The 23424-nt window shown below is 54.3% G+C and overlaps 2 protein-coding genes across 2 annotated transcripts in view; one reads left to right on the top strand and one right to left on the bottom strand.

The window, feature by feature from the left end:
- NCLIV_001690 (short-chain dehydrogenase/reductase SDR, related) overlaps positions 1–15179 on the top strand; it is a gene marked incomplete at both ends in the record, with an annotated part of 36080 nt that extends 20901 nt beyond the window's left edge. Inside the window, 7 exons of the mRNA XM_003879667.1 lie at positions 198–4611; positions 5094–12489; positions 12803–12873; positions 13132–13398; positions 13584–14046; positions 14198–14556; positions 14744–15179. Of these exons, the coding sequence (XP_003879716.1) occupies positions 198–4611; positions 5094–12489; positions 12803–12873; positions 13132–13398; positions 13584–14046; positions 14198–14556; positions 14744–15179 (13406 nt within the window). The remainder of the gene's footprint in view (positions 1–197; positions 4612–5093; positions 12490–12802; positions 12874–13131; positions 13399–13583; positions 14047–14197; positions 14557–14743) is intronic.
- A 413-nt stretch (positions 15180–15592) lies between these two features.
- On the bottom strand, positions 15593–19294 carry NCLIV_001700 (conserved hypothetical protein; the record flags this gene model as incomplete). Its single annotated transcript, XM_003879668.1, has 5 exons — positions 15593–15827; positions 16142–16507; positions 16829–17057; positions 17224–17464; positions 18101–19294. The coding sequence occupies 5 exons, from the start codon at positions 19292–19294 to the stop codon at positions 15593–15595; spliced, it is 2265 nt and encodes a 754-aa protein (XP_003879717.1).
- Positions 19295–23424: the final 4130 nt, after the last annotated feature.

Below are 23424 nucleotides of genomic sequence, written 5' to 3' on the forward strand. Positions count from 1 at the left end.
AGGACCAGACCCTGGATTCACCCGCCGGTTAGAAGAGCCGGCCAGGCGGTCCACACCGGACGCGGGCGAGCCATATTTTTCACTTCAGAGAGTGGCACCGTGGTCCAGCTAGAGAGAACGAATTCGGTTGCACGCTAGGCTTCTGTCAACACCAGCGAACTGCCATTTCATGCTTTCGTTTCCCGCTCACTTCTCAGGCACGCAGCTAGGAGACCCTATCGAGGTCGGGGCGATTAAAGCGGTGTTTATGCACCATCGGGGTGTAGACAATCCAATCTATATCGGAGCACTCAAGACGAATATCGGTCATCTTGAAGGCTCATCAGGCATAGCAGCATTTATCAAGTTGGTGTTGTGTCTGCGCCATCGTGAGCTTCCGGCGAATCTCCATTTCCAACAGCTGAATCCACACATCGACATGACTGACTTCTCCGCCGTTTTCCCCAAGGCCACTGTCGACCTCCCTGTAACTCGCAAGTTGTTTGCTGGCGTCAGCTCCTTCGGTTTCGGTGGTGCCAATGCGCATGTCGTGATCGAGGAACACTTCGAGCTCTCGAATGCGGCGGAGGCGCCGCAGAAGAAGACGCCACCGGTCAAATGGGAACGGCGGAGCTTTCCCTGGTATGAAGCGTTTCATCCGCTGTTGGGTCACGAAACACGTTCCGAAGCGGATGACAGGAAAATTGCCATGGAGATCCGGCGAGATGTCTTTGACCTGCTGGCGCAACACATGGTCGAAGGCAGGCCTGTGATGCCCGCGGCATGCTATCTCGAAACGCTTACCTCGGCAGCATGCACCTCCGAGTTTCTGCACCCTTGCTCGCGCAAGATGCTTCGTCCTGATCACAGAGCTGCGGTAACTTTGGAAGACATTGAATTCCAGCGTCCCATGATCCTCGAGGCTCCGGAGGGCCCTGGCCACCAGATCTTCCAGATGTTGATGGCGAATCTCAGTTCGAACGGCAACGCCTCGATTTCCAGCTCAAAGACTGGCGATGAGGAGCAGTTTGTCCACGCGACGTGCCGAATCGCCAGTGCCGAAGACTCTTCGGCCTTCACGCGCACGCCTGAAGAGAACCTGAAATTCCTCGACGAAGACACGGATCGTGTCCCCGTTGATGCGGGAGACATGTACGCTAAACTGTGGAAGAACGGGTTGATGCTCGGGCCTCAATTCCGCACCATTCAATCGATCGAATGCAGTCCCAAAACAGCCAAGGTGAAGCTGCAGTTGCCACAGACTCCCACGTCCTGTGAACTTGGTTTCCGCATGCATCCTTGTGTGCTGGATGGGACGTTTCAAACAGTTGGAGCGCTCGTCATGGCCCACGACGAACAGGCACGGAAAGAAGGCGCTACGGTCAACCCCGGGACTCTTAAGCTGATGATTCCCTTCATGATCCAGCGTATCACGTTGACATCTATGCACGGAGTCGCAAATGCCCTCTGGGCCCACGTCGCGCTGGTGAAGCGCGAGTCGAACCAGGCCATTGTGAACATAGACATCATGTCGATGACCGGAGAGCCAGTTTGCTGTCTCAAGGAGCTGACAATGAGGCGGCTCGACCCGATTCCTGTGGCAGAGATTCCGCGAGAACTGACCTGGACTGTTGACTGGGAAGAAGGGCAGAGTTTGAACCCAGTGCCTGTTCCCAGCGCAATCGATGTTGTGGTTATCGACCCTCTCGGAATGCAGCACACAGTGGTCAAAGAGCTCAAACAGAAGATGTTCGCTTCGGTGCAGGTGTTCGAGCGCGACTCGTCGGTCGACGACATTCTGCACGTCCTTCGCGTCTCTCCATCTGGCAGTTCTGTCTCGCTGACACCCACAGCCGCAGCAGCCAGTGACGCAGGCGAAACAGCGTCTCCGTCCAACCCGCACAAGGTTGTGCTTTTCCTTGGCCTGAGCAGTGCAAACGACGCTATCGAGGCAGCCGACTACCTGCTCCAGCTGTCAGCTGGCTTAGAGAAAGTTGCCAAGGAAGACCGGAAACAGGAGTTCTTACCGATATGGATCCTTACCAAGGGGGCTCAAAGCCACAGTGAGAATGTTCGAGTCTCCAACCCTGTCCACGCGGGCCTCTGGGGCTTTGCGCGTACAGCCCGACTCGAGATATCCGCTCAAACGGGCAAAGAAGCCAGCATTGGATGTGTTGACCTTGGCCCCGAGTGCCGTCTGCCTGATGTAGTCCAGCACCTCGCTGTAATCCAGAGTCAAGAAAGATATGAGCGAGAAATTCTTTTCGACGAAGTTGCGGCGGCAGAAGACCCGAAAACAGAGAAGGGAAAGACCTCGTCCGGTCCAACGCGCCTGAAACACTTTGTTGCTCGCCTCGCTCGCTCGCCCTTGAACGTCAGAGGCGCTCTGGAGCTCCACATGTCTGATCGCGGGTCAATTACCAACCTAACTCTCCGACCTCAATCCTATGCTGCCAGAGTCCCGCCAAAGGGGGATATGGTCGAGTTGCGAGTCCGAGCGGTGGGTCTGAACTTCCGGGATGTCCTCAATGTGATGAACCTCTACCCAGGAGATCCGGGGCCACCAGGCGCCGATTGCGCTGGGACAGTCGTGGCCGTGGGCGACCGCGTGAAGCACTTGAAGGTCGGCGACTCTGTTTATGGTGTCGCGCCCGGGTGTCTGAAGACGTACGTCACGACCAACTCACAAATCATACGCAAAATGCCAGCCTCCATGTCTTTCGAAGAAGCCGCGGCGCTGCCCGTCGTCGCCACGACAGTTGAGTATGTGCTCAATGACCTCGCCAAGGTGCGGGCGGGAGAAAAGGTGTTAATCCACGCAGTGTCCGGGGGCGTGGGTATCGCCGCTGTACAGTTCTGCAAGCGAGTCGGCGCAGTGGTCTACGGCACATGCAGCAGCGAGAAGAAGCGGGAATTTGTGGAGTCGCTTGGAGTCAAGTACGTGGCGAGCAGTCGTGACCCCGAAAAGTTCACGGCCGAAATGAAACAATTTCTTGGGGAAGAAGGCACAGTAGATGTTGTGCTCAATTCTCTGATTGACAAGTTCATTCCCGCTTCTCTTGCGCTCCTCGGAAAAGACGGACGCTTCATTGAACTCGGCAAACGAGGCATATGGACCCACGAGCAAATGAGGACGGAGCGCCCAGATGTATACTACGAAACCGTTGCCATTGACGTCATGATCAGCGAAAATCCTCGCTGGTTTGGCATCATGCTCGACCGCGTCCGTACCCTTGTAGACCGCAAGCAACTCCTCTCCTTGCCTCTTACAGTCTTCAACATGAATGATCCGAATGAGGGAGGCGTTGCAGCCTTCCGGTTCATGCAGAAGGCCCAACATGTAGGGAAAGTCGTCATCGCTATTCCCAGCTCGCTCGACTTTGAACGAATCACCGTCGGCCCTCCCACGACAACGCAGAAAACCTACGTGATCACTGGCGGGATGGGTGGCCTAGGTTTGGTAGTCGCACAGTGGCTGGTCGAGGAAGGCGCCCGGCACATTGTTCTGCTCTCTCGCAGAGGCGAGCCGTCTGCGGCTGTGAAACAGAGCCCGACATGGGAGTACCTGACAGAGAAGGAGCGAACCTGCGTCTCTGTCTTGCCCCTCAAATGCGACGTTTCCGTGAAGGACGACATCATCAGCGTGGTCAAGGAGATCGAGGCCCGCGGCTTCCCGCCCATTCGAGGCATCTTCCATGCGGCCGGTGTCACGGCAGACGCTTCGCTGGCAAACCAAACTCGCGAGTCCCTCGAGCAAGTCTACCTTCCCAAGGTGACGGGTGCTTGGAACCTCCACGAGGTCTGTGAGACTCTGGGGCTAGACAAGAATCTGGACATGTTCGTGATGTTTTCGTCCGTCGCCGCACTGTTGGGGAACTTTGGACAGGCGAACTACTCGGCGGCGAACGCTTGCCTGGACGCTTTGGCGGAGTACCGCCGGTCTCGAGGGCTGTGTGCGCAGAGCATCCAGTGGGGGCCGTGGATAGAACAGGGTATGGCCGCAGATTTGAAAGCCTTGGCGGAGAAGGCTGGGCTCCGCGGCATTTCCAACGAACTTGGCATTCGAGTGTTGGTCGAAGCCGTGCGCAATTCGCAGACAGTGGTAACCGTTCTAGCCCAGTCCTTCATCTGGAAGAGATTCGTACAGCGTTTCGATGTCATTCCGCAGTTCTTCAGCAATATCGAGTTCGAAACCGCGTCTCCGGGTGCCTTCAAAGTGCTGTATAGCTCGATGACACCTGACGAGCTCCGCGCCCACGTCTCGAACGTCGTTCTGGACACGGCCCGGCAAGTCCTTGGGACAAGTGAACTTCCCGCTTTGGACTCACCGTTGCAAGAGTTGGGTATCGATTCACTAGGTGCCGTTGAGTTGCGAAACTCTCTGTCGCAACGCCTCGGCGTCAAGCTCTCAGCAACCACCCTTTTCGACTATCCCACGATCAGAGCCATCATTGACTATATAGTCAACCAGGTTTCCGGCGAGGCCTCCGCAGGAAAAGGAGCAACTGGTGGTGCTCTCTTGTCTGGCGGCCTTGCAGCGGGAATGGACAGTCCCATCGCCGTCGTTGGCTATTCCTGCCGACTTCCTCAGGGCAGCGAGACTCCCGACAAACTGTGGGAGATGCTGAGAAGGTGAGACGCATATGCAAACAGCCGGACGAACGGGCGCTTCCCTCGTCAACCAGGCGCACTGCTGCACACGTACCGCTTGCGGGAGTCCCAAGGCACACCCACTTTTCATGGAGACACCCACGCCTGCCTTCTCAGCGCTTCACCGTATACCTGCATTTGCTGTGTTGTGTCTGGCGTCTACGGACACTAAATGAGTTCGACAGGATCTTCACGTTGTGCGTATGAAAATGCCACACAATGAAGCGTGGTTTGCAGGTGCTTCTCGCTTCCGTAGTCATCAACAACGTAGGTTTACAAACGGTCAGATTTCCGCATGCGTGTTGCCTTTGGTGAAGCCGGCTCACCTGATCCGGGACGACATGAAGGTTACCTCTGCGTTCGCACTCGATGAATTTTGACGCCAGCTGAAGACAGCAGTCCAGTAAACCCTCCGCGGTGTAGCATGGTATATCGGCCCACGGTTGCCTGTTCGCTTTTTGCAGGGCGCAAGATTGCGTCGTGGAGGTCCCGCTGACACGCTTCGATGTGGATATGTTCTACGATTCCGATGTCGATGCGAAGGGGAAGATGTATGTGAGGAAAGCGTGTTTCATGGAAGACGCGGACATGTTTGACAACTCGTTCTTCAACATATCAGCCGCAGAGGTCACCTACATGGATCCACAGCAGCGGGTTATGCTTGAAGTTGCCTACGACGCCTTCTACAGCGCAGCGTACTCCCGAGAGCACCTTATCGGGAAGAATTATGGAGTCTGGATAGGCTGTTGCAATTCGGACTGGCACTTCCTGGAGCAGCAAAGCAATCCAGATAAAAGCAGCAGCTACTCTGGACCTGGTGGTTCAGGTTGCCTGGTTTCCAACCGTCTCTCCTACGTTTTTGGCCTGAAAGGTCCCAGCATGACAATCGACACGGCTTGCTCGTCTTCCCTTGTTGCCGCGGATTGCGGCGCGCAAGCTATGCGGTTCGGGTACTGCGACGGAGCCTTGATTGGTGGCGTCAATCTCATGCTTTCTCCTCAGCTCTTCCTTGCCTTCTGCAAGGCCCGCATGCTATCGCCGGATTGCCGCTGTGCAACTTTCGATGAAAAGGCAAATGGCTACGTGCGTGGAGAGGGTGCCGGTGCGATTGTGCTTCGTCATCTGGCTGATGCCCAGCGTGAAGGCAAGCGCATTTTTGGAATCGTCAAAGGAACTGCTGTCAACCACGATGGCCGCAGTGCAAGTCTCACAGCTCCCAACGGGCCTGCTCAGCAAGACGTCATTCGCAGCGCGCTTCAACTTGGAAACGTGGATCCGCTTGATGTCGCTTTTGTTGAATCTCATGGAACGGGAACAGCTCTTGGAGATCCTATTGAGATGGGAGCGATAAAGGCTGTATATGGAACTGGCCGGTCTGCCGACAGTCCACTGGTCGTTGGTGCGCTCAAGTCGTACATTGGACACTTAGAAGGAAGCTCAGGAATTGCGGGCATTCTCAAGGTGATTCTGTGTCTACGACATCACGAGGTGCCTCCGAATCTTCACTTCGACACGCCAAACCCCCACATGGACCTTTCGGATTTCCATGTAATCCTCCCAAAAAAACAGATGAAGCTTCAGCCTTCCAGGAAGAGCGCGACGATCCTCGGCTCTGTCAGTTCCTTCGGATTCGGAGGAGCCAACGCCCATGTGGTCTTTGAAGAGTATCCAGAACCACCCGCGGCGACGGAAGGTGGCGAAAGTCGGGCGGCAGAAGCTGCCGAATCAGCAGGCAAGAAACGCCTTGCCTTCCTTTTTACTGGACAAGGGTCACAGTACCCGAATATGTGCAAACAGTTGTACGAGGAAGAGTCAGAATTCCGTTCACGCATGGATGCATGTTTCACTGTCTTGAAAGATAAACTGGAAGTGAATCTTAGGGAAGTGATGTATCCCACAGCAGACACGGAAGCGAAGATGCTGCAGCTGCTTAACCAGACAGGCTACTCTCAGCCGGCGATCTTCTGTGTCGAATACGCTCTCGCTCAGCTGATGATCAGCAAAGGCTTCAGTCCGAGCGTGGTCATGGGCCACAGCTTGGGTGAGTATGCCGCCGCAGCTGTCGCGGGGGTGATGGATTGGAAGGATGCCCTTCTTCTTGTACACGAGCGAGCCGCAATCATGCAGCGGATCGATCCGAATGATGGAGTTATGTACGCTTGCCGAGCAAGCGAGAAGGACGCTCAGGCTGCCATCGATAAGACTCTTGGTGAAAAGACCAGTGCCGTCACTGTGTCGGCAATCAACGGCCCAAGGAGCATCGTACTATCGGGCACCCGTCCCGACGTCCTTGCAGTTCTCCAAGCTATGGACATGCAGTCGAGAGCGAAACAGCTCACTGTTTCGCATGCTTTCCACTGTCCACTAGTCGGGGAAGCAGCTGACCTGCTCTTGCCGAAGGTGCAATCGGTGAAGCTATCGAATCCAAAGGACGAAATTACATTCATTTCCACAGTCACTGGGGATTCTGTCAGAGCCAACGAACTTACAAAACCAGAGTACTGGGCGACCCATATCACAAAGCCCGTGCAATTCCTTCAAGCTATGCGTGCAACGGTAACGAGCGGTGAAGCAGGCATTCTCATTGAGATTGGACCCCGGCCGACACTGGTGAACATGGGTCAGCAATGTGTACCACGCAATGACTACATCTGGGTGGCTCCCGTTGATCCAAAGGACAGCAACAGGAATAGCTTTTCGCAAGCGCTAGAAAAAATCAACAGTAACATGGCGTGCACGTACACCTGGAAGCGCCAGGCTTTCCCATGGACAGTCGTAGTGCATCCGTTCGTCGATAAATTTGTACAGGATCAGGACGAGGCGAAAGCAGTTTCGCAGGTATCTCTCTCTCCTGCGGTGGGAGAATTGCTGCACGATCACGTCGTCAACGGGACAGCAATGATGCCTGGTGTCGGCTTCCTTGAGGCCATGGCTGCCGGTGGTTTCATGCTGCTGGACGGCAAGTTGCCGAGCACCGTCGTGGCTCTAACAGAATGTGAGTTCGAGCGACCGATGCTCATCCCGAAAATCGATCCGGCCACCGGGGAGTTTACCCAGGCTGCCAAACTGATGATCACAATCAACAATAAAGACATCACCCTGAAGAGCGTGCTGGAGGGCGAAGACGAGGAAATCTTCCACAGCCGCTGCAGCTTCTCTCTTTGTCCTGGAACAAGTCTCCAGACTGAACCACCTGATCTTCTGGCCTCTCTTCAAAGCCGGATTACAACGCCTGTGCCGATCACGATGTTGTACGAAACGCTGCAGTCTGTGGGCCTTCAATACGGACCGCGTTTCCAGTCGATCCGGGAATGCTACGCCTTTGCCCCTGACGAAGTGCTCGCGAAGCTGCGCCCTAAGCAGCCTCTCCAACCCTTTGAACGGAACTTCCGCATTCATCCGGTGCTGCTGGATGGTGCTCTGCAAGCTGCGGCGGTCCTTTTCGCAGAAATGGGCCATAAAAGGCCTCTCGTGCCAGTGGGGGTGAAGCGTGCACTCCTCGCTCGCGTGCCGGCAGGCTCAGAGGTCTGGAGTCACGTTGTGGTGAAAAGCAAAGACCTCCGGTCAGCCACCATGGACGTCACACTCTTCAGCGCAAAGGGGGCTATTCTTGGACAACTGATCGACGTCGCCGTTCGAGCATTTGATTCAGTTGCCGGTGCTCAAATTCCGAAAGGACTTCTGTGGGAGGTCTCTTGGATCCCGAAAACACTGGAACCTGCGGAGGGCGTCAACGCCACGGAGCATGACAAAGCAGGCGAAGCGAACCCAACAGCCCCCAAGCCTGCTGTGCATCCAACTGGAGGCGAGGTCGAGAAGCCCTCTCGTAAGGCAACGGTGACAGGTCAGCCAAAGTGGCTTCTGCTGAAGACGCCGTCGTCCATGCTGAAGGGTCTCCAGCAAGCGCTGAAAGGAACGGCGTCGGCGTTTGTCGAAGAAATGGATGAGAAAAATCCGGCCAGTGGCATCGCTTCAAAGCTGCACAACGGTCAGTGGGAAACGATCATCTACTTGGGCGCGCTTTCTCCCACCTTGTCGCCGACTGCCTGCGTAGCGGACGCTCTTCTTCTCGCCAACGCTCTCGGGAATACGGCACCAGATCAACCCCTGGCGAATGTTCTTTTTGTCACTCGAGGTCAGCATTGTATCCAGGAATGCGGAGACTTTCCCACCGCCACAGTGCCCGCGCACGCAGGACTGTATGGCTTTTGCCGGTCGGCGCAACTCGAATTGGAGAATATAATTGGCCGACCGGTTTATCTCGGGACCTTGGACTTCGCCTCCGAAGATCCACTTCTGGATGATCCGACTGCCTTTGTCTCAGCTTTACAGCAGGTATTAGCAGAAGCTGACCCATCAGGCGCTGCTGGCGCGTGCGAGCAGCACACGGTGATTCGCAGCGGGAAGCAAATGGTCCCAAGGATGGTCAAAAGCGCCATCGACTGCCGCGGCGCCGTCGAACTGCACATGAGTGACCGTGGTGCCTTGTCGATGCTCAAGCTCCGACCCATGCCCAAATCGGCACGGGTGCCCCCCCCGAGAGACTGCGTGGAAATTCGGGTACGGGCCGTCGGCCTCAACTTCCGAGATGTCCTGAACGTGATGGGCCTCTACCCTGGCGACCCTGGTCCTCCTGGCGCAGACTGCGCAGGTACCGTGGTTGCTGTTGGCGAGGGGGTGAAGCACCTCAGAGTCGGTGATGCAGTTTTCGGTATCGCACAGGGAGCCCTGAAGACATTCGTAACCACTTCTGCGCATCTGGTTCGCCCCGTTCCCGGCAGGCTCACATTCGAGCAATCTGCGGCGCTTCCCGTTGTTGCCTCGACAGTTGAATACGCCCTTCACGATCTGGCGAAGGTGAAAAAGGGAGATAAGGTTCTCATCCATGCGGTAACGGGAGGCGTCGGCCTTGCTGCAGTACAGCTCTGCAAACGGGTCGGTGCTGAAGTCTATGGCACGTGCAGTGGAGGCAAGAAGGAAGAGTTTGCGCGTTCTTTGGGTGTCAAGCATATAACGAGCAGCCGTGATCCGAAGAAATTCGCGGAGGACATGAACGAGTTTTTTGGAGACGGCAAAGACAAGCTTGATGTGGTCTTGAATTGCTTGATCGAAAATTACATTCCCGAAACTCTAAAGTTCCTTGCGCCGAATGGCAGGTTCATCGAGCTAGGCAAACGTGGCATCTGGACACGGGAACAAATGAAAGCGGAACGTCCCGATGTGCTGTATGAAACAGTGGCCATAGACTCAATGATGGAAGACGACCCTGTGTGGTTCGGTGGTATGCTTGACCGCATTCGGGATCTGGTGGACAGCAGTCTGCTTCAGCCTCTGCCACTGCATACCTTCGAAATGACGGATTCAGCTGAAGGGGGAGTTGCCGCCTTCCGTTTCTTGCAGCGCGCTCAGCATATTGGGAAGGTTGTGATTCGCCTCTCTAGCGCGCTGGAGGTGAACAGTTTCATGACAAACTCGGGAGGAGAAAACGAGAATGAAGAGAGCAAGGAACATCACAGTCTCGATAAGGCTGCGCCCACGCACGCAGTCGGAAAGCCTCTGTCTCAGCCAGTTGCTGAGCAAATGCACAAGACGTACATGATCACGGGTGGAACAGGTGGCCTGGGTTTAGTTGTTGCCCGGTGGCTCATCGAAGAAGGTGCGCACAACATTGTCCTGCTTTCTCGAAGAGGTGAACCTCCAAGCAGCGTGAAGGCGGGAGATCCAACGTGGAAATACTTGTGTGGTGAAGAGCAGCCGAACTGCATTAATGTGACAACGCTGCAATGCGACGTTTCCCAAAAGGATGATGTACTCCGAGTCTTCAGGGAAATTGAGGCCAGAGGCCTTCCTCCTCTCACGGGCATCTTTCACGCTGCCGGTGTCACGGCGGACGCCGCCCTTGCGAACCAGACGGCTGATTCCGTAGATCAGGTCTACTTGCCGAAGGCCATTGGAGCGTGGAATTTGCACGACGCTTGTGACACTCTGGGGCTGAATAAAACTCTGGAAATCTTCGTCATGTTCTCTTCGGTTGCTGCCCTACTGGGCAATTTCGGCCAAGCAAACTACTCAGCAGCAAATGCCTGCCTCGATGCGTTGGCAATGTACCGGCAATCTCTAGGGCTCTGTGGACAAAGTATTCAATGGGGACCATGGGTTGAACAAGGTATGGCTGTGCAGTTGACGCAGCACTTGGAGAAGGTTGGAATGCGTGGCATCAGCAACGAGCTTGGTCTGCGTGTTCTGGGGGACGTGCTGATGCATCCAAATGTCGCAGTTGTCGGTGCGCAGTCTCTCCAGTGGCGTAAGTTCCTGCGTCGTTATGCGTTCGAGACGCCTACCTTCTTTGCTCTTGTCCCCATGGCCGGCGCGGGATCATCCGAAGCCACGGTGAACTTGGCAACAATCACAAAGGACGCTCTGTGTGAACTCATCTCCACTTTAGCCCAAGCAGTTTCCGGCGCGGCAGAGAAGCCCGCAGTCGATACCCCCCTCATGGACTTGGGGCTTGATTCGCTTGGAGCAGTCGAGTTCCGCAATTCCGTAGCGGATAAAGTGGGTGTGAAACTTCCTCAGAACCTCATGTTTGAGAATCCTTCCATTTCCTCGATTTCTGACTACATTCTGGATAAGGCAGCAGGAAGACACGGCGAAGCAGGTGGAGGTGGCACCAGAGGAGGCAGTGAAGGGTCCGATATCCCTGCCTTGGACATGCCGCTGGATCAGTGGCTCATGAGCATACTTGAGCCCGCTGAGAGGTTCGCTCTCTACATTGACTCCTTCGCTTCAGAGTATGGAACTCTACAGAGAATGGCAGCCGAGGAGGACATCATCACTGCGTTGGAGGACTTGGGTGTTGAAGACAGTGGGGACTTTGAGCGGCTGCATGTAGCGTGGGATGATCTATGCAACCAAATCAACACGGCTAAGCGTGCAACTGTAAAAGATGTCAGGGCTCCTTCGACGGTTGTATCCGTCTCCGACCACCCGAAACCGCGGATGCCACACCCGCTTGAAGACGTGGATACCCTGTTGGCGTCTCTCGATTTCGATGTGAGCGCACTCCGGCCGGCAACCCCTCCTGGCAAGGTGAAAAACGTTCTCCTAACTGGCGTCACTGGATTCGTAGGCCGAGTTCAGCTGTCTTCGCTGCTGCAACTCAGACAGCGGCCCGAGTTGAGAGTGTATTGCTTGGTTCGTGCTCGCGATGCCGATCATGCGCTGAGTCGCATCAGGGAAGCAACCAAGGAGGCCAAGTGCTGGCAGGAGAGCTTCGTTAGCCGCATCGTTCCCGTGCCCGGCGACTTCACACAGCCGTTGCTCGGGATAAGTTCAGAGGAATTCCAAGAGCTTGCAAGAAAAATCGATATCGTTTACCACACCGGTGGCGACGTGAATTTGCTAAGCAACTACGGGCGACTGCGTGCTACCAATGTGCTCAGCGTAAAAGCAATAATCGATCTGTGTACCACGTACAAAGTGAAGCCTCTCCATTTTGCCTCCACCCTGGGACAATTCCCAGCGTTCTTTGCGATGTTTACCGGGCATTTCAGTGAAGAATCGATTAAGGAAGATTCTACGCCGGACGTTTCTCAAATGGAGAACTTCTACCCTCCGAATCGACAGGGTTACCCATGGTCCAAGTGGGCGGCAGAGAGAGTGCTGGAGGGAGCCAAAAAACGTGGGCTGCCTGTGGCCATTTATCGGCTGCCAAACACCTACATCGCCTACAAAACGGGATACACGAACAAAACCGATTACGCAACAGCCTTGATGATAGCCTCGATCCAGGAAGGCGTGTTCCCTATAGGAGCAGCAACCGCACCACTCACGCCAGTTGATACAATCTGTGATATGCTGGTAAGTGTGTTAGTGCCAATCAGAAAGAAGAGACGCTGGGCCGGTCATACTTCAGGCCCATCTAACCGGCTGACGCCCAGCACGCAGATGGGGGTAAAGAGCCTGAGGTTCATATGACTGCGTTTGTTCGTCAGAGTGAACACTTGAAAAGGCAACCTGCTTAGAGCCCGGACCGCGTTTTCTTACGAAACGCTGAATTTGGAATGATTGATCTCGGTTTCTTCGGGAAGAATACAGTGAGGGCTAGTCCTCTGCAAGCTCCAAGGGAAGGACGGGGGCTTGTTGTCTTGTCTCTGGATTCGGGGGTTTGCAGGTCGAAGCGTCTTTCTTGGAGAAACCGAAGCATTGGGTATACCACTTGTTTGACCCGCGCCTCGTCACGCGGTAAGACGACCCCAGGCGTTAGCAATGCATCTTCCCGAATGGAAGAAGCGTTCGCTTGGGGAAGCCCGTTGTTCCTTCTCGAGTCTTGTTTCTCCTTATCCTGTGTCGAAATAAGTTGCCGGGGCGTTTAGCGATTTATAAGATACGCGCAACTATCCCGGTGAAGAGGAGGCGCCACCTGCATTTAATTGCCAACTTTTTCTCTGCGCTTCTTGGTAACTTCGTAGTGGTGTGTATGCTGTCACGGGTGCACAACAGGGCAGACTTGGAACAATGGAGCCAAGAACTCGGCATTAGCTACGTGGGCGTCAAGGTCGACGCGTTCCTCGAGGCCATCAAAAAGAGAGGTCCGGAATCTCCGGTCTTCAAGTTCGTCCCTTTGATGCAGCACTGGCGACGTTTCTGGTTCGATCCTGAGGAACGGACTGAGTCTTTCCCAATTTCAAATAGGCACATTTTCGAGGATCTTCCGCATATGCGTTGGCCTTCGCTTCGAGAAGTCTTCAAGAACTCCCTTCTGTACAGGTGGGTCTCCTTGAGAAAAGCGCAGATGGTGTTGAAGCAAGGGGGAACCTCTAGACGTGGAAGAATCCGCCCATGACTCGGTCTTTCGGCAAGCATAACATCTGGCGCAAATTTTGATCGTCAGCGAAATTCACTTGTTTCCGAGGGTGTGCCTGCGACTACCCCCTGCTGCTTGCTTGTTGCAGCGTCCGAATGGGATTCTTCCCGAAGAACTCGAGGTCTATCGTTCTCGATCCTGAAGTTGCTCTAGCCGAGGCGCGTCGTATATGCGGCCTTCAATTGATGGGTCATGAGGGCGAAGCCTTTTTCCTGCAGCCATGGAAGGTTCTGCAGGAGTCCGCGAAACGGGAATGTGACTTGCTCTTTGGTGGCCAACTCGCAGTTTATAGGACTGTACGCCATTACTTCATGAACGTCATGTATTTAGCTGATGCCCAAGCAAAATGTCCCGAAATCGAGAAACAGGAGATACAGGCTCCTCTTATCATTGTCGGCCTCAACCGTACTGGAACGACCTTCTTGCAGAACCTCATGTCCACGGACCCCAGCAACCGCAGTCTGCGCTACTGCGAAATGATTGCGCCGTACGGTCCAGATGGAAACTACAGGCCTAAGGGGCTACCGAACACTGAAGAATCCTGGAAAAAGGTATGTTCGGGCTGTGCATGAGCGACACGCTTTCTTTCCGTCACACGCTCCGGGGTTTAATTCTCATATTTCTGTTCGAAAGAGGCGAGCAAAAGGATGCGCATTGCCTCCATTCAATCTTATTGGTCTATGAATTGTTTTCTTGTTGCAGGATCCACGTATCCCGTTTGCACAAGAGATTCTCGATAGTCAATTAGGTTTATCAGAGGAGTGGATGGCGATTCACACGCAACGAGCAGAGCTTCCGGAAGAAGACTTCGTCATTTTCGAGCACTGCGGTCGATGCTACTCGATCTGCACGGAATTCAGCGTGCCGTCGTACCGCGCCTGGCTTGCAGCTGATAACTACAAAGAAACTCGAAAAGGCTATTCATTCCACAAAAGATTTCTCCAGCATCTTCAGTGGCAACGCCCCGCCCAGCGATGGCTACTCAAAATGCCCTTTCACCTATTTACTCTTGAAGCGCTGTTCGATACGTACCCAGATGCAAAGATTATCTTTATGCATAGGTAGGTCCCACGAAGCTATGCAAGGAAATTATATACTTTTAGCAGGCGCGCAGAAGAGCGTTGCTGTTTTCATACCGTCTCGTGTGCCTGCGGCAATGCTTAGGCGTAATCAACAATGCTACTTGGTCACCGCTGTCATTTCGGCTCTCTGTGTGTGCCGCTATCCCTGTTTACATTGTATTCTCAGAGATCCGAAGGAGACAATGGGAAGTTGGGCAAGCCTCGTAAAACATGCCCAGCAGTCACTGATGGACAATGTCGACCCCGCTGCTCTCGGGCGTGAGGAGCTGAGAGCTATGAGCACCATGATCAATCGGGCCTTGGCTTTCCGGCGCTCTCATCCGGAGCTCGCATCGCGATTTATGGATGTTCAATATCAGGACCTTATAAACAATCCTATTGGAGTCGTCAAGAGCATCTACCAACACTTCGGCATTCCGCTGACTCTAGCTGCCCAAACTGGAATCGCCAGTTTCTGTAACGAGAATCGCAAGCATCGCGACAAGCTGACAAAACACATGTACAGCTTACAGGACGTTGACCTGACAGAGGGTATGGTTCAAGAGGCCTTCAGGACATACTATGACTCAGGCCTCTGCAAATACCTCTCCTCTTCAAAATAGACCATGTAAAAAACGCGCCATGGTGTTCGATTGTTTGTCAGTGTGCCTTGCGGGCACCGGGAGTGCTGCTGCTCCAAAGGTCTCTTATGCCTAATGTTGATAGCAGATTCTGTTGGGTCAGAGGGCATTTCTATCCGATCGCGCGTGGTAGTGGAGCAAACTTGTTTTCGGTGCCAAACAGTCTCCCGCGTCAAGAATGAAATTTGTTTCGTATTCCCCCGGCTTGTTAACGCCCAGGGTAACCCGTGGCTGGTTCGGCCCACAACACTTGATTGCGCGCCTGGAAGACGTAGTACCTGTTTGCGGTTGCACTGTTTTATCCAACCCCATTGAAGAAGCTTCCCTGAGCATCACTGCCGTCCTCCTCTCACAGTGCACACTCGGTGCGTTCATGGACCTAGGCGATGTGCAGTTCATTTCACAAGAGACCTCACGACACCGACAAGGACAAGGTTCTTGGGGGAGTACTCTTGCGCAAATGCTTTTATGCAGAGTTCTCCGTACAAAGGATTTCTTGGGGGCAACTCGCATCCGCTCAGGTCCGGCGTCACTCGCTGTCTGCTGATCTCGTTTACACAGGCTAGTCGCCAGGCGTTTACCGCGTGCATGGCCGCTAGGCTTACTGCCCTGTCGCTGCTTTCTGCTAGCCTGCACGTACAATGGATGCACAAATACAAAGCAGGAGCACAGTAGTGTGGATGGGAAAGGAATGTGCTCTGTTGGGCAGCCCGCAAAGCTGTGCTTCAGTCGACTCTGATTGCTGCATCACCTCACCGGACTGCTCCACCGCCGTTACGCTCTAGGCGCAATATATGGATTACTGTTACCACTCTTACAAACAGCGGGAGAGAACAAGTACTCGGATACCAGCTCCTGCAGCTACCACGCGGAAGCAAAATGTGGGTTCAGTAATACGGAGGAACCGCTGGATGTATCCTGCACATAATGGAAAGGCATCTTACTTGCACAGACGGGGAAGAAGAGGCTCTATCTTTATCACCTGGTCCATCTGCGACTCTCCTGCAAGCCTGGGCTCTGGATAGCTTAGCACGACAGGATGACGGTCTTTCACAACGGTGGAATGTTCTGGGTTGAGGCGCTCTGCGCCCTGTGGTTCAGGTCGTTCCTCTTCTCCGACTGCTGTTCGCGATCGAGCATTACGGAGCTCGTGCAGTTGTTTCACCAGGGACTCCATTCGGAGATGAGGATGCTTGCAGAAACAACACGTGCTGACAACGAAGCTTACTCCTAGTGCCATAGCGCTCGAGATGATGGAGTCAGCAAGACCTCCGCATGAGTGCAACCCCACAATCAGTTTCGTGTCAGAGCTGCAGGCCAGCAAAAATACAAACAACAGCGCCGTAAGAGTTTCACCTGCCGTGCATTTGCAAACTGTTCACATAGCTAGATCACCCTTCCTAAGCCGGGCACAAGGTAATGCGTTCTTTTCCTAACTTTTCTCCCAAACCGTGTCTACACGGAATCCTTGGAATCTTCCCCGATGAGATAAACGAAAACGACGCTGACCGTCCCGCGCTGTTGGTGGTACGACACCAAGCAAGCAAGGCTTGCAGGAGGTCAAGGATGGCGTCGCACTCTGTGGTTTGTCGCTGTACGAGACGCTCGCGTCCGCGCGGGAGTGTGCATACCTGATTTCATACTGGCTGAAGTCCTCACACACGAAGTCGATGTTGGGAATTTCCGCATCTTCCGCACGCAGTCGAGCAGCAGCGAGCGACGTCGCATTGATGTCAAGAACCGTTACATGCAACTGAGGGAAACTAGTAGCTAAGGCGAATGCGAGGTCTCCCCTTCCGCCTCCAACATCGAGACATCGAATCTTAGTTTCTGTTTCCTTGCTTCCGAGTCTCGGTGAGCCTGCAAAGCAGTGGCATCACGAAGGAATCTAGACATGCTTTGATGTGTCCACTGCGAAAGAACTATCCCGATTAGGAAGCCGACGTGCACGTGCCTGTTGATTGTGTCAGTCTGCCATTTTGAAAAACTACCCTAATGGGAAAAGTTGCGCCTTCCTTGGCCTTACTTGGTGTCGAGATCTGTCGCGAGTGCAAGCTCTCGTACAGATGCCTGATCTGCTGTATCATCCACCGAACTTGAGGACCTTTCTTGTGGGTCATATACTCTTGCATATCGGCAGCTTTCTTGGTAGACGACGCAGTGGGCTTTGCTTGTTTCTGGGGCCCGGTCACAGCTGCGGTACATGTGGAATGGAGACAATTGTCGAAGTAGTCAGAGATCGGCCACTCCGTCCGAAGCAACTTTGTCTGAAGCAGGAAGTAGGCAGGTTATTGGAGACCGACCAACAATACATTACTGCACGCTGGGGATGAACGGCACCAGGGTGCATGCAGTCAGCAGCACAGAGTAAACACTCGTAGGACTGCAGGTGCGGGGGCATTCCACTCTAGATATTAGGGCTGAAAGTGGACCCATCCAGTGCAGTGCGCTATGAACACCAACTGACGAAACTTTACGAAACTCGCTTGCCAAACTGTTGGTTCAGGCGAACACACAACACGTTTACAGCACCCGTCAACAGAACGCCGAATTGAAATCTCTACTCTGTACAGCTACTACGAATAACCTACAGTTAGTTGCAGAGTGTCAACAATGTCACCATCTGGTATGTGACTTTGTGGATGCATACTACGGGAAAAAAGATGAACAGCAGGTCGTCTCTGTCATATGAGAAACACCAGTTATATTGTGCCCGCTTCCCTGATGTTCCGGGTCCAGTAAAATGCGTTTCCTTAATAGGGTGAGCCAATAGGAAAAAAGCGAAAGTTTACTGAAGGCCAGAAAGCAGCCAGAAGCATGCACCCCTGGAACTTGCTTCTCCTCAATTGGGAATTATTCTCTCCAAGACGAGCAGGCTCTGAAAGGTTGTCGGAACCACGTACGAAATCCAGAGTGGCGAGGTCTTCTGCGACAAAAGTTGGAGGCCGCATTCTCTCTAGTGGCCGATCAGTCAGACGCCGGCAAAGCCTCTTGAGCATAGGTTTCCTTTCCTGTGCCGTTGATTGCAGCAGCTGGTGGAATAGCGACTTCCCCTGCGTGGTTCCCGAACAGTCGAGCCACCGACTCCCAACGGTCGTCGAGGCAATCAAAGCCTCTAGCGGCAAGGTGGCCTCCTGGACGCTCTTGCACAGTCTGTTAAGAGCTTCAAAAGTAGGCGGCGCCTGGACATAGGTGACGACCGTTACAGAGAGCGACAAATGACCGCTTTTCGTTTTTATGGGGTTGCCTGCCACGCACAACTGGCAACCAGCGTGGAGCAGCAGAGCACAGAGGCTCCTGAAAATTGCTTCAGGGGGTTGGCAAGTGTTTTCCAAAGTATGTCGGACATCCTGCGGGAAAGCGCGGCCGTCTACAGAAGAGGACGCCGGTGAGGTGTCTGTTGCTTGGGTTTGTGCGAAACAGAGTTTATCTGACGGATTGCTTTCCGGCCCATTCTCGAGACCAATCCTGCGCGCGAAGCAGTTTCTGCAGATCCCCACAAACGCTGCAAAGTCGAACACCAGCTGCGTTTTACATCCACCGGGGGGGTCTGCTTCAGTTTTCGTAGATCTAGGTTCGCTGAGATTATCTTTTCTGTCGTGGCCCGCAGCATGATGCTCGGCTTCTCCCTCATCAGGGGAGATGAAGTTGTTTTCCTGCCACCCCCTATCCGTGCACGACACACTGTGCTGCGACGGCTCCATCTCCTTCGTTCCGTCCCTCTTTGTCCAATCACCAACTGGTGATCTTGAACACGTCTCTTCTTCACCTCTGGGAAAGCCACTAGTGGTGGTGTTCAAAGATGCATGGCGTATCGCTGCCCGTGGTGAACGGCACGTGACGGCTTCAGCCCCTCCATCTTGCCCACCTGACGCACCGGTTGGAGGCCAGGACACATCCGCGAACAGAAGGCGAGAACTGAGCTTCCTGGCTCTAGAAACAACGCCTGAGACGCGAAGAATCCCGTCTCCTCTCGGTTCTCCTTTCGCTAAGGACACAGCTTCATTGGGGTTGAAATCCGGCAACTCCTCCCACGGTCGACTGCAGCATGGACAGGGCGAACCACCGGTGTGGAGCGAGTGGTGCAACGTTGTCATTCTTTCTTGAAGGTGACACAGAGCATCTCATAGCAACTGAAAAGATGCGCTTCCCGAAAATGGGCACAAACCCGGCAGCCGCCTGCCATCCAGATGCAGCGCGTTGGGTCGAGCACTGAGCAATTGTGCTGGCTGCTGGTAAGCAGCAGATGACGACCGCTGTCCTGATATGGCAACGTCGCGCCCGTGCTACGACGGAAGATGAACGCTCGTTCCTTTTCTTTCTCAGAATTTACGCAATCCTTACTTTGTTGGTTGGCTGACAGAGTATTCACGACACGGCCTCTAGGGCAAGAATCTCTTGCCGCCAGAGCAACCCACGCACCGAGCAACTGCTGGTTAAGGGCACCCTGGGGCATTCTTCACTGTTGGCACTCAAGCGCAATTCAGCAGACGAAATTAACATGATCGAACCCTGCTGGTTTCCGCATTTGTGGAAATAGGGTTCCTGGTTCGTTTTTAGAAACGGAAACTCTACGGCAAGAATGCTTCACGGGCGGGTCAAATGTGGACTTGCACACGTTGGCCGGAGCCTCACTTGCGCAGCTCGCTGAGCCGTTTCCTACTGTCTCACGTTTCCAATCTTTTCTGTGTCCTCCGGCGCCGGCACGCCGCTTTTGTTGTCGTCCCGTTTGACGGGAGACTGCACGGGGGAAAACGGACCCAAGTGAAAACGAGCCTCTCGTCCGGCTGTCCCACCGTCGTTTCGTCTCACCGCAGCGTGTCGGAAGTCTCTTTGTGTCTTCTGGATTATGCCAACTGTGTACTGCGTTCATTCTGTACCGCCCTCCCGCAGCATTAAATCCCTCCGCCGCTGCAGCACGCGACGTCCCGAATCGGGCATGTACAGTCTTCGTTTCGTGGGGATTTGCGCGGCAGCCAGCATAGCGATGGGTAAGGCAACCGGGATTGTGCATTTTTGCAAAGGTCTAGCACCATGCTTCCTCAGAGCCAATTTAGAGGACGTGCGCGCGTGAACTTTTGTGGAAGGGGAGCGTCTAGGCTGATCGTTGGACCGAGAGCGGCGTCGGAGGCGGCGTCCCCACTCCCTCTTGACAGTCCGGATCGGTTAGTAGTCCCCCTCTCTGCTCCCTCACCGTGCTGCTCTTTGCCTGGGGTGTAACTTCTGGTCGAGCAGAAGGGATCCTTTTAAATGGGGGAACGGGCTTCTTTAGCCCCGGGATTTTCGGAGGAGCCACGTACAGACGTCTTCACCCTAAGCTGCTCGTCTCCCACGAGGCCGGTCTCTCGTGTTTTTTCTGTTTTTTCACTCCACTTCCCAAACACACATTTCGGGGAAGCCTCGACCCTGCCGCAACGTGCCCGGGGGTGGCGTGTCGTGTGGACTGTCCGAGCGAACAGCGCAGCCCCATCTCGCTGTGTGACTGTACCGGTTGGCTGCGGCCGCTTTCCTCGGCGTGGCCACGGGGATGTTCCCTTTTCTGTTTTGTTTGTCATTCGCATTTTTCTGTCGGGACCGAGCGGTCGAAACCGCACAGAAAAGAAGTTGTATCGCCCACAGGAACACAGGGGAAACTGCAAGAGAGTTTTACCCTGTTGCGGCGTCCCCTCAAGTAGGAGGGCATCGCCACGCGGGACATGCTGTTCCTGTGCGTGGGCTTCCTGCTCTGAAGTTGCGGCTGGAGCTGCAGGTTTCCCGAAGAAACATTCCTTTCACGTCCAGAAGAAAGAGCTGTGGTTCGATTTGTGCGGAGGAGGGAGAATCCATGAGAAACTATATGTGCGTCGTGTGTGTGTGCACATATCTACCGGCCCGTTCTGTGCATTTCATGAACGGGGGTGTCCACGCTTGTTTTTCCCGGTGGATATTCCCAAAGCAGGCGTGTTTCTGTTCTTCGTTTCCCCCATCTTGCTGCTAATTCGCATTCTGTTGTCATGCCCTCCATACGCAATTCTTCCAAATACACCTTCTCACCAGGCCAGCTCCTCCCGCTCGTTGTGGCCTGACGATTGTGGCAGTTCATTGACGGGAATAAACCAGGATAGGACCCTTTTCCCGGTGTGATACACACGGGACATCCCGTTCCACCAGAGCGGTCGAAAGGGGCAACGCTGCAGGCTCAGTGAGGGACAACTCTCTCACTCACATGCTCCCTGTCCGTTCTCCAACGGGTGCATCCCAGCGAATTCCGCTGTATGGCTTTCTTGCCAACCGAGTTGGTCGGTAGTCCTTCCCTTTTGGCCCTGTTCGTGGGCGCCTTCTCTAGGTCGTTCGCTTGAGGATACGCTGTTCATTCGGCGTCCTCGTCGGTGGATCTCCGAAACGCCAAGCTCGAAGACTCCCGGGAGAGTTAGGCAGGCAGGAATTCCTTTCTCGGAGCGTCTTCGTTTCATCTGCCCCAAGGTGGCGTCCCCTCAAACGCTTACCTCGTAGTTCTCCCTCCAAACCCACATTGCAAACCGATCCCTTCCGTGGGTCGTGCCGGATCCTTCAGAAGCACAAGGACAGGAGTTTTCTCCAAGGGTCACTGCGCACGTCTTCCGTTGCGACGTCTCAGTGGCTGAGGTATAAAGAACCGTCTGCTCCACATACGGAAACACAACCGAACCGTTTCCTTCCCGGGGTTCTGTTGTGCAGCGGCTGGCTTCGTCATTGCGGACGCGGCCGGACGTAGCATGTAACATATTTGGCGTGCTCGTCTTTTAGACTTAAGACCGGCAAATTGTCTCGAGCTCAGTACTCAAGGGACTTGCTGGCTTCTCTGGCCCACAGGCGTTTCCCAGTCAGTGGTTCATATAACTGGATGGTCCTCTTCGCCATTCCGCCAAGCCACAACCAGGAGATCGGGGAGTCTATACACACCCCGTTGGCCGCTGTGTGGAGATCCTCTCTGTTCGTCTTTTGGTCTCCCCGTAAAGAGAGCCCCTTGTTTCCTTGGGTCCCTGGAGGTGTTTGAGTTGTTTCAGAAAAGTTCCCGGCGCACCCTTGTCCTTGCTCCTCGTGGTGACGTGACCGTGCCCATTCCCAGCAGCTGCAGAAAAATCCCTTTGCGAGTTGTTTCTCCGTCCGTGTCAAAAGCGCGGGCATGTTGACGTCGAAATTTACCGGACTCAGAATCATCAAGAGAGATATGCGCGGAAAGCGGACGGTGGTTCATTTCCCCTTCCGCTTTCTTGCGTGAGTTTCTCTCTGCGTTCGTTGTCCCCGGCCCTTGCACACGGGGGCCATAACCGTATTGAAGAACAAAATGGAAAATGTCAGGACTGTCCATGAGAACAAAACGTCTTTCTGAACAGACCGCCTGGCTCGCTTCTTCCAGGTTACGAGAGAACTGAGCTGTCTCCTCGCACCCTTGGCTTCGAAGTGTCCACAACGCTGGAGCGTGTCTATCCTCTGGTCTGTGAGTTGAAGGGGGCGCTCTTCATCTGATTTGGAGTTCCGAAGCAGGTCCTCAGGGCCTCCTTCATTCTTCGCAAGCTCGCGCAAGTGTACGTTATATCATCAGTCTCGAGTTTGCTCGTGTCCTGGGGAGTAGAGACGAATTCCATCTACCGTGAAGAGGTCTTCAGACTGGGGAGTCCTCCAGTTGATCAAGAATAGGTGTGAGTCTCCGACAAAGGCGGAGAAGGAACAGGTGTATGCAGGGTGCTTTCGGAAACACACTCCTCTCGTCCTTGAGAATTCTCTCGAAGGGAGACAGGTGCCTGACTTTCGTCCGAGGGTGGGGATGGATTCATACTCAAAGACGCTCGTGATATTCTGTGGTTGCTGCTTCTATCGTTTTGTGTGTTGAATAATCTTGGGGTAGCTCAGGAGCGAGACTCCCCGTCGACTTTTGTGTAGCAGATCCATTCTTTTGCCTTTCCCGCTTCTCCCAGGCATTCGCCTCTCCTTGCAAGGAGGCCGGACACGGTACCGCCGTTGCCTTTTGCGTCTTGTAGCGTGCTTGCTGAAAAGGAAGGGAGGCTCTGGTGGAAGGATTGCGTCTATGCGAAGCCTTTTACATGTCAAGTAGTCGACAGTGAAATTCTCTCTCATTCACAAGTGTGTGTTTTGTGACGGTGCGTGCCCGGAAGAGCGAGGCAGTGTGGCTCTTCGTTTTGAGACAGGAGACAGGCACGTGGCCCGCGCCGTTCCACCCTTCATAACGTAGACTTACCGTTGAGAA

The sequence above is a fragment of the Neospora caninum genome, chromosome Ia (genome assembly GCF_000208865.1).
Source record: "Neospora caninum Liverpool complete genome, chromosome Ia".
Lineage (NCBI taxonomy): Eukaryota > Apicomplexa > Conoidasida > Eucoccidiorida > Sarcocystidae > Neospora > Neospora caninum.